This window comes from Prenolepis imparis, unplaced genomic scaffold, assembly GCF_030444845.1.
Source record: "Prenolepis imparis isolate NDT839.2.m4 unplaced genomic scaffold, iyPreImpa1.0 SCAF_14, whole genome shotgun sequence".
Classification (NCBI taxonomy): Eukaryota; Metazoa; Arthropoda; class Insecta; order Hymenoptera; family Formicidae; genus Prenolepis; species Prenolepis imparis.
This window is the reverse complement of record NW_028141172.1, coordinates 5,049,857-5,066,099: the sequence shown is the minus strand read 5'-3', so window position 1 is coordinate 5,066,099 and position 16,243 is coordinate 5,049,857. Positions and strand designations below refer to the sequence as shown.

General features: G+C 40.3%; 1 protein-coding gene across 1 annotated transcript; it reads right to left on the bottom strand.

Moving 5' to 3' along the window:
- Positions 1–535: 535 nt before the first annotated feature.
- Tefu (Serine/threonine-protein kinase tefu) lies at positions 536–15,586 on the bottom strand. Its single transcript, XM_083053684.1, has 20 exons — positions 15,379–15,586; positions 14,797–14,934; positions 14,285–14,690; positions 13,477–13,830; positions 12,906–13,293; positions 11,938–12,762; positions 11,489–11,681; positions 11,067–11,383; positions 9,723–10,175; positions 9,206–9,507; positions 6,596–7,811; positions 6,294–6,504; positions 5,502–5,941; positions 4,852–5,433; positions 3,898–4,750; positions 2,933–3,703; positions 2,382–2,861; positions 2,000–2,283; positions 1,691–1,917; positions 536–945 (listed from the first exon to the last, which is right to left on the bottom strand). Exons 1-20 carry the CDS (start codon positions 15,448–15,450, stop codon positions 767–769), a joined length of 8,691 nt encoding a protein of 2,896 aa, XP_082909810.1. The 5' UTR covers positions 15,451–15,586; the 3' UTR covers positions 536–766.
- Positions 15,587–16,243: the final 657 nt, after the last annotated feature.

Genomic DNA, 16,243 nt, shown 5'->3' with positions numbered 1-16,243 from the left:
GAGAACCGAAATCTAATATCCTATTATATATTTTTATATTTACATATATTTTTTTAAATCAACTATTCATAAAATTTTACAAAAAATTTCACTTGATTTAAAAAATATATATTTTTCTCGAATTTAGATATTTGTTGTGGAATTAAATAATTGATTTAAAAAATATATCCTTTTTTTTCTAGAATTGAGATTTTTAAAATAATTTATATGATCAACTATTAAAAAAAATAGATATATTTAATAATTTATATAATCAACTATTGATAAAATTCTACAAAAGAACCTAATTCCAAAAAAGGATACATTTCTTTGACAGAAAGATATATATTTAAAAAATTAAATATAAAAAATACACAAAGAGAAAAAATATTTTTAAAATGTTTAATTAAAAAAATCGATAAAAAGAAAAAATTATCATTAGAAAAATATTACAAGATACTTTGTCGAAATCTATTTTTCTGTCTATTTTAGTTACATCTTTTGCCTTATTCATACTTTGTTCAGAGTATAAAATAAGAATTTTATTTTAAGGACAAAAAGTGTGACTTCTCGAGATCTTTGTTCTCTTTTATTTATTAAAACTTATTAAAATATGTTTATTAAAAAAAACCTTAATAAAACTTTAATTAACTTTTAATATTCTAATGAATATCAATAGAAACATAACTTGAAACTGTTACAGTTATAATATAAGTTGGGCAAAGTATAAAAAACTTAAAATACTTATCCTAGAAAACTTATATAAAAGACTTGAATTTATTGATATTTACAAATATGGCTGCCAGCCACAATAGACTCGACACAAATTTGCGGGATCTCGCGCCTCCTGCAGGAGTCTCTCAACCTGTCCCGGAACACTGGACACTAAACCGTCCTCTGTTCCTCGTAACTTTTGTTCGATTCTCAAAAGAGCTCTCTTGGCGATCTTATTGGTCTCCACAAATGCTGAAAAGCAAATGAAAATTAGTACTTGTGTGTCGAGAAAGCATAAAAATTATATATATAATTAAAAATATTAAAATTATATATTCTTAGAAGAATCGAGACACTTTTTGTTTAGAAAACAATGTGATAATCTAGATTTATTAGAGAATGTCCTATTTTAATTAATATAGTCGAATATCACTAAAATTGTGACTGTAATGAGATAATATTTTATACAAAAGTTAAAAGGTTTCGTGAGAGAAAAAAGTTGATAATCTTGAATTTTAATTAAGGGAATTTTTCAATCATTTGAAGGATCAACTTAATTTTTTAAAATAAACTACACTATAATTTTTCTATATAAATATTTGGCATAAAAAATTATAAGGGTAAGATGATCAAAAAATGAATAATTTATGAGATATTTTAATGTGACATAACTTTACATAAACTATCTCGCAAAGTATTCGTTTTTCGATGACCTTACCTCAATACTTTTGAACAAAATAATGAGGAATTAAAGTGTAAAGTGTATAGTGTAAAGAAAATATGTAGTTTATTAAAAAAAAAAAATAATTAGCTAATTGCAAATTTATATTCGACTATATTAATTAAAATGGGACATCCTGATGTTTTGAATTTAGCTAAAAATATTATTAACAATAGCAAAAGACATCTCCAAAAAATCTCAGTTGAAGGGTTCAGAGTTTGATGATTACGCCTAATAGATCAGCACTTTTTTTCTCGCTTGTTCAACTTCCTTTACCTCGCCCACTATTCTCCGAGTAACTTCTTACAACGTCGCTCTGCATCTTGCACGCCTTCTCCGGCGTGATGGCCCACGTGAAGAGCGGATCGTACAGCAGGACTTGTAGAAGAGTGATGATAATTTGTCTCTGATCGCGCAGCATCGTCATGGTCACTTCGCAACTGCGTCTCATGGTTCCCTCGATGCCGGAAGCGCCCATGGCGACCTCGATGTCCCTGGTTAATCTATGACAGAGCAGAGACAATTAAAGGAAGAAAGCTTACTCGCTCGACATGACAATGAGATGCTCTCTTGAACCTTCCATACCTGAAAGGAATGGTCTCGGGAAGAGGCAGGACCTTGCCTTGCTCGAAAGCCACGCCAAAGTCGATGTGCACCACCTCGGCGGTTCGCTCGTCGATCAGGATATTACTCAAGTGTCTGTCGCCAAGGCCCAGGATGTAGCCAGCCATGGAAGTGGTGGCGACGCTGCGCGTATAGGTGAGCGTCCTCTCGACCCAGGTCTCGGGCGACCGATACTTCTCCTCGAAGAAATGATGGAACGCCGGCCGCATGCGCTTGCAACACTCCAGGAAGACCCTCAGCTTCATCTGGATGGATTAACACCGAAAAAAGAAGAATTTAAGGAACAGGAATTATTAGGACACAAAATATCTCAATCGATGTGCTAAAAAAATGGACGGATCACCTCGTTCGACTCTTCTGCGACGTTCTTCATCTTGTTCCTGGCCGCTTCAGCGGTCAGATCTCGTGGATAATATCTCTTGTGTATCCCGCTCGCGCCCGTGCCTATCAAGGTCGCCGTGATCGGTACCGTGTTGTCGCACCACTCCAGGACGCCCGACCTCTGCGTCAGCGGCACCACTTTGTACGTCCTGATACGCAGATTGCGCCGTTTCGTCTCCTTGCAGGTGCGCAATAGGGTGTTCATCACGGTGAACACCTGTTGCATCACCGCGTCCTGTCTTAGGTCGTCCTTGCCCTTGACCAGCTGTCTACGTTGGATGCCGTCGGTGCCGACGCAGATGATTTTCTTAGGCGCGGTTACGCCGCCGACGAACTCGCAGGTGTCCTGGTACACCTTCACCCCGACCACGTTGTCATAATTGCCCGACGGTCTCACGAGCAGGTTCAGGGTCGGCAGAAGAACGTTGTCCAAGTTCCTGATCTGGGTACAAGAATCATTCAAACAGATTTAAAAAAAATCGCAAGCTCAAATCCTCTCAAAGGGATATATACCTTGGATATCATCTGATTTTGCGGTATCGGACAACATTTTCCATGGTAGCACTTGCCCTTGGGTTGCCAATAAGCGAGACTGAACAGGGCCCGCGACAGATTTTCCATCTCCTTGACGATATCGCGTACGGATGACTTGGCCAATCGCTCGAAAAGCTTCTTAGCCCCCAGCACGCGACGTTCCTCCTTCTTCGCGACTGCGGAAGGTCCCGAGTCGTACTCGTCGTCGCTATGTAGATTCTTCAATGCCAGTATCACGGGCAGAGTGTGATACGGATGTTCCAGAGCGCAGCGCTCGAGGATCCTGAAGATCCGCGCGGAGAAGCTCCGCTGATGCTTGAGATCGTTGTTGCTCACGTGGGCGGCCAGCTGCGGCACCAGTGGTACGAATTTAAAGGACGGCACGTTGTTCAGCTCGTCCAGCAGCTCCCCGTTCACCTCGTTGTCGAGCATATTGTCCAGCCAGAGTGCCACCAGGCGGAAGATGAGCAGATTGTGTTCCTCGCTGCCGCACAGCGTCTTCAGGTAATACTTTAGAGCCAGCGCGAGGTAGTTACGTCTCTCCTGCTCGATGTTCTTCAGCTCAGCCGCGTCGTTCGTCGATTGCTTCTGGCTGATTATCACGGCACGTTTGATATCCTGATTTCTCATCTGCGCCTGGTCTATCGGATCGTTGCTGCGAGCGTATTCCTTCAGCGACTCGTATATCGGAGAGTTCATATACGCGCTGATCTGTTCATACTGCGCGTCGGCGAAACGCGCCAGCGCGATCTACAAATGATGACAAAAGGTATATATATCCCATTTTAAAAAAATATGCTTAAATACATAATATATATAAATATATGTAAAATAATTAGGATGGTTTCATAAAAAAACTAGGTTGACGTTCAAATAACCTTGAATGCCAATTGCAATTCTTTCATTGGTAACAACAATAATATTGAATTCATTTATTCACTTACCTGTGTGTCGTATAGATCTCTAATGACATCCGGCGTCTGTTCATCGATAGCCTCGCTGGTCTCGATGGATTCCAGATAATACTTCTGTATCACCGCCTGCGGATTCTCCGACTTGGTCTCGGCCATCCAGTCGCCGTAGACCCGCAGAGCCTTGGCCCTCAGGCTCGGCCTCGGATCCCTCTTCTCGATCAGGTTGCGCATCAAACGGCGCGCAATGATCTGGTCGTCTTTCATCCACTGCAGGAGCGATTCCTGATAGAGACGTTGGTTCTCCAAGTCCGTAGACAGGTTTCGCTGCGTCGCTAGGGTGCCAAGTGCTCGGGCGGCCACTTGGAAGTTACCCTGACCCACCGCGACCTCCGCCAGATCCAGGCAAGTGGCGAAGAAGGCCTCTTGTATGTTCGTGTCCGTCCACAGAGAGTCCCTGATGCGAAACATGGTGACGCGTTGCCACAAAATGGGTTCCACGTAGTCGAACTGACCCGTCAGGCTGATCTCGTGCTCGTTCCAGCGTCGCAACACGTCCGAATGTTTCTCCTCCGCCGAATTCAGCTGCTCGATTTCGCGCAACAACCGCAGCTGCGACAGCTTCTCGTTGACGGTCCGGCTGCTCTCCAGACTGATCACTCGCAGCCCGCCGATTACGCTTAGACGAGCGTGCTCGATCGCCCGTTCCGTGCCTCGTCGATCGTTCTCGTGGAGGCACTTCAGCGCGTCGTAGTGGTGCACGTGGAACGCGTTCTCCAGAGTCTCCAGTCGCGACTGCTGCGGTTGAACATCATTCTGGCTAGTCGTTGGAACGGACTCGTCCACCAGCAGATTCCAGTTGCCGAGTCTCCAGGCGCACTCGTAACTATTACATTTACCTTTTCGTTACATATTTGCAGAATATCTCGTAGATAATCGCATTTCCTCTTTCAGAATTTTTTATATAATTTTTAGACATAAACTCACCTGAACTTTTCATCCAAGCAGTCGCTCAGGAACCGCCATTGAAGGAACTGCAGTCCCGAGCGATGTAACGCGTTCGCCATCTCCAGCTTAGCGTTCGTCAGGGATTGATTGCTACTGTGCGACAGCTCGATGTCCTGCGCGAGCATGACCTTGTCCCAGCAGTTGGTACGGGCGTAATACTGCACTCGGGAATAGTGATCGAGCAGATGCGACGATCCGGCGCCACTCGTGGCGTCCGGGTCGCTGATATTCAGATAGGTGTCCAGCATGATGTCTTGCAGCACCCGGCCTATCACCGGCCGACACTCGTATATGTAATCGATCCTCGGGTCGCTGCTGAAGTCCGGATAGTCCGACGAGATCGACTCGCAGGCGAGCTGCGCGAACAACAGAGCCGTGTAGTAGGCGGAACACTTATGCGCGGCTCTAGCCAAGTTGACGTAGTCGAGTTTCAAGGTCGCGCCGTCCGGCAGTTGCGCCCGTACGTGGTTCACCACGTCCAACATGCGGCGTACGATCTTCTGATCGCAGCCGCCGCCTCTCGGCGTCGTCTCCGCCTCGTGGTCGATCGCAAAGTGGTGCCTATTAAGCAATTAGATTGAACGATCAATTTCGAATCGATTATGAATTCGGTTTACATCCACTAGTACCTGAAGAACTGATCGACGCAGCCGCACATGGCGTCGATGGAGCTGCTGCTTCGAAGGCTGACGAGACGGACGATCCTCGGTAGGATCAGTTCGCAGAATTTGACGCTGAGCCGGCAGACAGGCAGGAAGCTCTTCAAGTACGAGTCCGCGAAGCACTCGGCGATGCCGCAGGTCAACTTGACGATCCACTCGGCGTAATTCTCGTTGTCCTGAACGGTCCACAGCGGATTCTCCGGACACATGACGGTGCGAAATCTCGCGGCGTCCACGGAAAAGGACGTCTGCGTCACGTTACGTTCGCGAACGAACGGTCGGATGTAATCGATCTTCAGGGGCGCGGACTCTTCGAGGATGTTCGACAGGTTCCTCGCGTACTCGGTATCCGACAGTTTACGTCCGGAGGAGGTCGACAGCACCGCGTAAAGGGCGTCGGCGCTTACCTTGAATTTAAATTTATTTGTCAGCTTAAGCTATTAAAAATTATATATTATATCCTATATTATTATATTTTATATTTTATTATATAATAATTTTATATATTATATAGTTTATTTTACGTGTTATTATATTTGTATTATTATATTTTTATATATGATAATATTTAATAAGTAATAATATAAAAAATATAGTACAAATAGTAATATATTATATACTAATATTATCTTTGTACTATAAATAATAATATGGATTAAAATAAAAAAACTGACAAAACATTTATATCTGATTTTTCATACAAATCTAATTGCAATGACAGCCTAAGATAACATGAAACTTCTGAAGATGTATAAAGACCTTGCGAAGTTCCACCGCGTTCTCCACGAGGAAATTCGTCAACATCGCGACCGATCGATAAGTCAGGATGTCTATCGCGTAGTTTGCTTCCTGGACGATACTTTCCGCCGGTCGCAGGGTTACGGTGGAATCTGTCGGGCCGAGTTCGCCGAGACACCCGGTGGCTTCCATCGACACGCGCGGATTGGACGATTCTGTCAGCTTGACGAGCCTGAAGATGAGGATGTCAGAGTATGATGGTTGAAAAGGAAGAATCATGTTAAAGAGAAAGATGAATAAGTTTGAGCGAAACGTCTGCCTACTTAAATATCAGTCGGGGCAAGATATTGGCACCATCTTCGGGATACGGCTTCTCCAGCTTCCGGTGAAGCTCCCTCAACTCCCGTTTCCTCGTCGACAGCTGTCGCGTAAGATTCGCGAGATCCTCCAGGGTACACTCGGCGTTCTCCTCGCTCGTGGCGTCCAGAAACAGCTCCAGCTCGTCCTCAAGACACAACGCGATCCTGTCCTTCTCCGATCTGACGGCATTGCGAGCTTCCCTCGCGTCCCGGAAGATCTCGTGGCTCGGGAACGAACCGAGTTTTGCTATAGCTTCCCGCAGCACGTCTCTTTGCTCCACCACGAGGAAGTTGAGCAGACTCGCGGCGACTTTGTCGACCCCGCTGCTCGTCTTTAATCGCGCCAGACCTATCAGATCCGCTACGACGAATCTGAGAACGTCTCGCACCTCCGCGGCTCTCGCGGGTAGAGCTCGTCTCAGGAATAGATCCAGAAACTTGCAGCATGCCATAGCGAGCGTCTCATCGTCGTCGTCGTCTTGATTTCCTTTGGTCATATGCAGCAGACTGTAGCACGTGTCTCGGATCAGGAACGCGGCCATCTCGTCGAAGACGGGTTTCGCCAGGTCCCGCGTCAGCCGGAGACAGAAGTAGGCGTACTGATGAAGCCGCTTCAGCTTATCCTCGCGGAAACGCGATGAATGTACGGCGCTCGCGAGACGCAACAGGGTCCTCTGCAGGGTCGCCGGTTGCTGCTCGACTAATGTACGCGTCAGGGTCTTCCCCGAGGCTGCCAGGAAGCCGGACGACTCCAGGTGATCGAAGCAGAGGTCCAAGGTGGTTCGCGAGAAGTGCGGCGGATCCATCGCCGGGAAGCGTCCAGCCTCCGTGATGGAGAAAACGCGCTCAAAGTCGTCCTCGTCGTGCAGCCTCTGGATCAGCTCCATCAGGACGTCCTGCAGACGCGAGTAAAACAGTTGGCTGAAATCGCGCGTACGCGCAAACTCATCTGCGTTCCTCGTCATCTTCCGCAAGGTCTCCCTGTCGGCGTCGTTGGACATCACGCGGGATATCAGCCACGCGAAGCAAGATGGAAAAACGTCCTCGAAGACCTCGTCGAAAGTCATATCGGCATAGTTGGTGCAGAAGGATACGGCTTCGGCGAGGCCCAAAGTGCGCAGGACGATCGGAACTATGCGATTGACGTTTTTCCTGAAGAATTCGTCTATAGTCTCGTAGCCTGTTGACATAATAATAGACTTAGTCTTTTATTTGATCGAGTTGGAATAAAAAATTCATCTTTTTCTAGAATAAAAAATTAATTCCTTTTGATTAAGATTTTTTGACAGCTGATTTCTGTCAAAAAATATTGATCGAGGATAAGATATTATTTAATTTTTATAACATATTATTTAAAAATTTAATTAGCAAATTTTCGCTATATTAATATTTTTTAATAATAATAATATATATATATATATATATATATATATATATATATTTAAATTAATATTTTTTTTCGCGATGATAGATCTCAAAAAACTTTTTTCGAGTAATATATTCATTTAATTGAAAAATAATATATTTATTAAATTAAGAATCGAAGTGATATAAATCCAAATTAACAATTCAGATTTCGTAGCAATCTTTAAGAACATTAATTATTTCTTTAATTAGAGTCACAAATATATTTCGTCCAATACTTGTCGATAATCTAAAATCTAAATGTAATTGCGAATGCACAGTAAAAATTAAACACGTAACACGTAATCGCGATCGATATCAGAAAACTAATAAAATTATTAATGAGGTTTTACAATTAATTTGTATTTACATATAATTATATATATTTATTTAATCGAGTAAGAATTGATTATTATTTTAAAATTTAATTACCAAATTAACGTTTTATTAATATTTTTGACAGAAATCAGCTGATTTAAGCGTTGATTTGCTAATTAAATTTTAAAATAATATGTTATAAAAATTGAAGTTATAATACATTTAAAAAAATATGTTATAATACTTTAAACTCGATTAATATTTTTGATAGTTATCAGCTGATTTCTGTCAAAAGTATTAATTGAGTTTAAAATATTGTAACGTATTATTATAAATAATAATTATCGAGAATAAAGTATTAATCATTATCGCGGATAAGGTACTATAACATATTATTTATAACATGTCACTATTTTATTATTTTTAACATATTATTACTTTAAAATTTAATTAGCAAATTAACGCTTTATTAATATTTTTTGACAGAAGTCAGCTGATTAAAGCGTTAATTTGCTAATTAATAAGCTGATTTCTGTAAAAAAATATTATAAAAGCGTTCATTTGATAATTAAATTTTAAAATAATAATTGTCACTTTAATTTCTTACTCGATTAAATGAATATATATTATGCGAAAAATGCGTTTCGAGATCTATCATCGAATTTATATAAACAAATTAGCATGATTTTATTTGAAAGAAAAAAGAAAAAAAAAAAAAAAAAAACTTAGGTTGGCCTTCAAATGACCTTAGTTAAAATTCAAGCTTATCAATTCCTTTTCCTTTTTTTATATGTATATTTAAGCATACTTTAAAACATGTGACCTTATCTTAGCAAGACGATATGTCCTTACCCGCGAGTATCCATGGAAACTTCTGCAACGGATACTGCGCGTCCTCGACCCAGGATGTTAGCAGGTAGTTCAAGTTATCCTCGACGAGTGAGACGTGTGTCGTCGTATATCGCGCCGCTGACGAGAGAACCTTTTGCACCGTCTGCATGTCCACCTCTTTCTCTATCGTCAGTCGCAGCATAGCGTACAAGGCGCGACCCTGAAGAACACCGCTGGCGCAAGCAACAGAGGCCAGGGCGATCAATGCGCTGGCCGTCCTGGTTTCTCTCTCGTCCTGTCGTTGACTCTCTTCCAGACCATTGCTAAAAATAAATAAGCAGATTAAGCCACGGAAATTATATTAAAAATGAAGAAAGTTTGAAATAAATTAATGTTTCATCAATTAGATCGTATCCTGAAGTTGTAAAATTAATCTCCAAGTCATTCTAGAACTGAATTGTTATATAAAGACGATTTTCTTCCATCTAATTTGTTTCAACACCAGATATATTTTATATATTTCTTCTAACGTCCATACTTTTGCGGATCGGAACCCGATTGTTGAGCCTCGTCGAGAAGCTTGAACGCAGTCTCCTCCACCTTGATGCATATTCGTTCCTTCCACTTGTGAGCGACGTTCTTGAAGGACAGGAGCTCCTGCAGACATCGCACAGCCTGGGAACGCAGCACGAAGAGCGTGTCGCCGATGTAGTCGAGGACGCTGTCCAGCAACGTCACGATGTCGTTGTCGGAATCATCATCATGGTTCCACGAGAAGCCTGGATCGATCCGCACGCAGTTGCAGACGCACCTCATGTAATCCACGTGCACGAGAACTCCGTGATTCCGCTTACACATTAGTTTGTGAAACTGTGCTACCGTGTGAACGATCGTCTTCGGCGAATATTCGTACTCGATCGAGTACTCGAAGAACGACGGCAGCAGCTTCAACAGTCGGCGCGACGACTCCTCGTCCTTGTGATCCTTCTGGCTAATAATGGAATTCAATATCTTACAAGTGGATTCGAATTTGTTTGCATGGTTTCGAATTTTCTATAATTAGTTTGAAAAAAATAGTACTTTCAAGTAGGTTCGAGCTTGGACGAAATAGTTCGAATCTTTTATGAGTACTTATGAGAAATTTATTATCATAAATAGATTTTTTTAAATTTAGAGCTTGAATTAAAGATAAAAAACTACTTGTAAGATTCAATTCTTTACGATAGAAAGTAATTATAAGTACTATTTCGAACCTTGCAGATATTTAATCTAAAAAATTCGAACATAAACATACTGTTGTTAAATTTGATTACTTGGCAAGTGCAATATATGAAATATTATTTCTCACGAGTAGAGAGGTAAAAAAACTATTATTTTTTTCTAATAGAAAAAAAGTTGAAAACAAAATTTTGGTTTTTTTTATTATTTTTTAAAATATAATATTTTTCTTTATATTTTTTGCTAACATAATACAAAAAAAACTAAAGTTCTTAATCATTTTTTTCGAATGTAATTTAATTGATTAATGAGACTTTTGCGATAAATTGCATCAAATTCGACATAATTCGAATAATTTCCAATTAGATACGTAAAAAAAATTTTTATTATGCGTTATCTGATTGAAAATTATTCAAATCTATCGAAAAAGTTAAAAATAATGAAAAATCAATTTGCAGTAATAAAAATATAAAGATATTAAATATTTCTAACACAAAAAAAAAATACAAAATTTTGAAAGACTTTTTTTCCATTAAAAAAATCATTTCTTTTTCTATTTACATCTCTACTCGCGAGTATTAATCGAATCCTAGAAAATAAAGCTTGATTACTGAATTCGATTCGGATTTGTAAGTATATATATTGAACTTGATTCTATCCCTACTTCTGGCACATCTCCAGGACCAGGTCCAATGGCGCCTGCGCGTATTCCTGATGAATCTCGTCCCGATCGCGCGCGGCCAGCGATTCCAGGATCGTCAGCGATATGCAATAATCCACGCAGTTCGTAAAGTCCTGCTGCATGTTGAGCAAGTTACGCATCATCTTCGTCTGCAGCGGGGATTTGCCGCGATCCGAGTCGACGCAAAGCGCGCAAAAGGACGCCAGGGCCTCGACGACCTGAAGACGAATCGCGTCCTCACGCCGGAGACTCGTCGAAGACGAGGGGTTCGACGTTTCCGAACAGGAACGGTTGCGCCTCTTAAAAGGAAGAAGAGTCGGGATTAAAATTGATGAATTTCGGGATGTAAAAAATTTATACAGATTGATTTCTTCACTACAGAGTGCTCTCCCAGCTTTACATACCTGAAAAGTGTCGTGTTCCTGGTGATAATCGCTGTTACGACGATTGCCATCGAGATTCAAGAGATCGAATATATTTTTCAACATATTCACGGTGGACGCGGAGACGATTATCTTTGCAATGTCCACGTCGTAGGTCGTCCTATAGAGCACATTCAACGCCCTGGTCACACTCAACAAGTACATGTACTTGCACCTATAAATATTTAAACGTAATTAGTATTAGTTTACGTAAAACATTTATAAGAATTTCAATGAAAATAGGATCAATAAAAGCTTATTAATTTTTTTCCATAATTAATTACAATGTAATCATAACTATAAAAATTACTAAGTACAAGAAACCATCAAGGTTTGGTATCTTTTCAATGGCTTAAAAAAAAAAAAAAAAAAAAAGATTTTTTTCATTGTTTCTTTCCTATTTCATTAAAATTCCAAGAGACTTTTCGCACCTGCTCCAGTCTATTCTCGCTAGAACTTCGAAGCTATTCTTCAAGTTCTTCTCCATCGCATCGATCAACGGGTCAGCCGTATCCTCCTTCGCAATAATACCCAGTTGCTTCAAATTGGACAGCGATCTCGCTAGGAGCGCTACTTTCATCAATACAACATGCACGTCGATCATACTTCTCGTTTCATCATTGGAGTCTTCACCTTGAAGGACGACGCGCAAGCGTTGTTTCAGAAAATTCAGCGCTTCCTGCACGTAGGAGACGGGATTTCCGTCCGTGGCCACCAGCCTGAAATCCCGTTCATCGCGCCCGTCCTTCGACCTGGCCGAAAACTCCACCTTGAAGGTCAAGGACGCGTGACAGAGTCGCGGAAGATCCGTCGAACAGATATTCTGATGCCGCACAAGGACGGCTCCGCGCGATTCCTCGCGCTTCCGTGAGAATTTCCTGGCGCTTTGCCTGCAACGAGAGCTCAGGACGAGATCCACCAACAGGGCGCAGACGTTCTCGATAGTTTCGCTGGACAATCGTGTCACCAGCTTCTTCCACGACGCGTTTAGCAGCCACTCCAGGAGTCGCGTTCGGTCGCAGATCGGCGCGATTGTTGCCGATGGAGACGGATCCAACACCGACGTAAAAGCGTCTTCAGGCAGAGAGACGCGTTCGCACAATCGTCGTAGAGTGCGTACGCTGTTCGGCGACCAGCGAATTGCCTTTGTCAGGTACAACCTGAGAAGGGCGTTCGCATTAGGCATCCTGTTGTGCGTTATAAAACAGCGGATCAACGAGTGACCCGACTCTTCATTCTGATTTGCTCCCAGAGACCTGCAACGATAATCCTGATGTAATTATAACAGCATTTGCAAAAAAAAATTTAAATAAGTGAAATCCTCGGTCAGTTTTAATGCAAATTCTTAAACTTTTCAATCTTCAATTAAAATTTTAACATGTTTTTAATTTATATAGACCTGAGTAGCATGTCCCAGATCTTGCTCCAGTGAATCGCGGTGTCCTGCACCTCTTTTCCGCTGGACATTTCGTTCTCCATGAGAACGAGAGCGAGATTGTACAAGTAGTCCATGATGACCTCGTCTCGAGACTGAGCGAGTTCCGTTAGACGTTGCAGCAAGGGCGCGAAATCTTGCGGCTTCAAGCACTGCGGGTATTTCCTCAGCGTTTCCTCAAGAATTCTCAGCAAGGGCCACACTTCCTCGGGATTGCTCTCTGTTACCATGTCAACGACGTTCTCCATCCTGCTCATTGTTCGTCTACGTTTAGCCGGTTGGATGTCGTCGGGAAAATTCGCGTCAACAGGGCAAGCAAGACTGACCGAGTTGTTCATTACTTGCTTCACCACTGCAAGGAATACATAACACGTTTACATAATTTATATTCATAGAGATAAGTTTTTCAGATAATAGAGAAGTTGCATGTTCACTCCATTCGGTTTCAATAACTTATAAAATAATTACAATATAATTAATTGTTTTACTAAAACTTTCTAGATTGAAGGTTTTCTAAAAACAAGATATAACAAACCTTCACTGGCAAACTCGATAAAACTGCGCCACTGCACGTCCAACTTGCAGTTCTCCTGAACAAGCTGGCACATGCTGCGCAACAAATCCCTCCATTTATTCCTGTTGTAGGCGTATGTGCCATCTTCATGCTCGATACCATCCGGATGATGAATCTGCAGGAAGATGAACAGCAGTTTGTACTTTCCCTCGGAGCCATTCAAACGTAGGATGTCCATCGATATACTTTCGCTGAATTTGCAAAGCGCAATTCTCGATTCCGTCGCGATCTGCCTGCATACACTGTTGCTAAGTCTGTAGAAAGACTCCGTCAGTTGCTCGTCGTTGTTCGTCTTCACATTCTCGAAGACGTCCTCTAGAGAACATAAAGTTAGGAATGAGATAAAGTTCAATATATACTTAAAAATCCGAGTCGAATCTAATAATCAAGTTTAATTTACTGAAACTCGAATATAATACTTGTAAGAAATAATATTTCATATATTACTTTATTTGCAAAGTAAGATTCCAGGTAAAATATTTATAGATTTTTAACTTTTTAAAATAAGTTTCTTTAATATATGCGCTATCTATATTTTCTATTCATAATGATTGCAAAGAAAGCGATTATATGCGATTGCTAACTTGATAAATCAGCGAATTATCGATCACTTACAATATAAGAAGAATTAAATTATCAAAAACAAAATTTTTAAATTTCATAAGACTTCCCGGATTCTTCGAAAATAAAAAAAAAAAATATCTGACAATCCTCGGTTTTTCTAAAGAATAGACATGCTCAAATTTAATTTAGCAAAATTATAACATACCCAGAAAGGGCAATAAATTCTTCACATGAAAAATTAGATTCGTGTGCAAGAAGGAATGATCCACGATCATTTGTAGCGCATCCAACACAATGTGTTTCTTAAGATGCGCCTTTCTGTAAAGCTTGCTGCAAACTGTCAGCAATTCCCTCCATTGTTCCGCAGTGATGGTATTATGACTGGTACTCTTAGACAATACATATGTGACCAGTAATGCCAGATATTTGTCCTGATAGTGTACATAGATCTTGGAATCTAATATCTGCAGTATCATAGAGACAATGTCGTTGCCATGTAGAAGTTCGATGGATCTTTCATTAGTTCGACGAAATGTATCGATCATTAAACCACTGAGTGCCTCTCTCTCTTTGCTTTTGGAAGTTGTTTCCTTACTGGGCTTCTCCGCTTCCTTTTTTTTTATTCAAACATTTAAAAGATTAAAAAGATTAATAAAATAATAGTATATAGTAAAAGAAAAATATGTTTCAGGAATTTTGACATGCAAATCTTCTTACATCAAGAATTAGTTTGTGAGCTGTATGCAAAATATAGGGCCAATTAACGATCCCTGAAGCTTTCCTTTCTGTATTTTCATGTATTTCGTTGCGAGCATCGTCATTCTGATACAAATCCAAGAGTTCGGTGACACATTTCTGAAAATTGAAAAAACCAGATTAAAAAAGGTCCCAACAGGATGTTCCTTATAAATTTCAACTAGTTCTTCTTTATAAAATCTGATGTAATTTCTTTTTTAAACAAAGACAAGTCGAGTAGGAACACAGTATAACAAAAAGTATAAAAATTAAATCTTAAATAACGATTCCCTTCCGCAGATAGTCAGCTGGACAATGTTTAAACGAGATATATAGATTGTTACTCTTTGGAAGACTTTTTTAAATAAAAAACTGGAACCGGCATAATGTTGGTTATAGTTATTTTACATATCGATTATTTTTATATTTACAAAAATGAATTTTCACGGTAGAATATGAAAAAATAATACAATTAATAAAATATCGATATCATCTTTTACAGTAAGTGGTAATAATTGCAATATAATTAATTATTAAAAATTATTAATGCATAGTGATTAATACCTTTTTGTCGCTCAACTTCGAGCTATTGGCTAGCTTCAAAACATTGGAGATTTTCTCCGATATTCGCGACATTTTTGCGTTTTCTTCGACGTTCTGGTAGATTTTCCAGACATCGAATCTGACGTGTCAGCTGCAAGAGAAAAATATAAAAATGTATAAAATTTATAGCAAAATACACAAAAGTCCAATGTTTTCATCATCTCACAAAATGCCGCCAAATACCGCGAAACAACCATGAACTATCGATTAAAACTAGATAGTCAAACACCTATGAAATTACCGTTCAAAGATACTAGCCAATAATACTGTAAAGATTCTGAAAGTTACTAGAGTCCCTAGAAAAAATACTAGCACGCAGCACCATCTACGAATATATATTTATTTTTGCGGTAAAATTATGGCCGGTATTCATAGTCCGATCTTATATTGAAGGTGCCTTTTCATGCTGACGCTCGACGCTCATTTTTAGCGTCAAAAGACGTCACGTGAGTCAAGTATGAGGAGAAAACTCGACTGTGATTGGTCAATTTCTTAAGACTTAGGGCTTAAATCACCTATTGTGGACCCAGCGTTAAGCCTAGTCTACAATAGAGTCGTAAGGTCGTAAACGTAAGAAATTGACCAATCACAGTCGATTATTCTCCTCGAATTCAACTGTGATTGGTCAATTTCTTACGTTTACGACCTTACGACTCTATTGTAGACTAGGCCTTAGGGCTTACTACATCTATTGTAGACCCGGCCTTACGCCCTTGTTTTTCAAATTTCTCTCTCGCAGTACAGTTTATTCGTAAAGAAAATATAAATAATATTTATTAGCATTACTATATTTTATATTTAATTAACATTACTATTTTAATTTTTA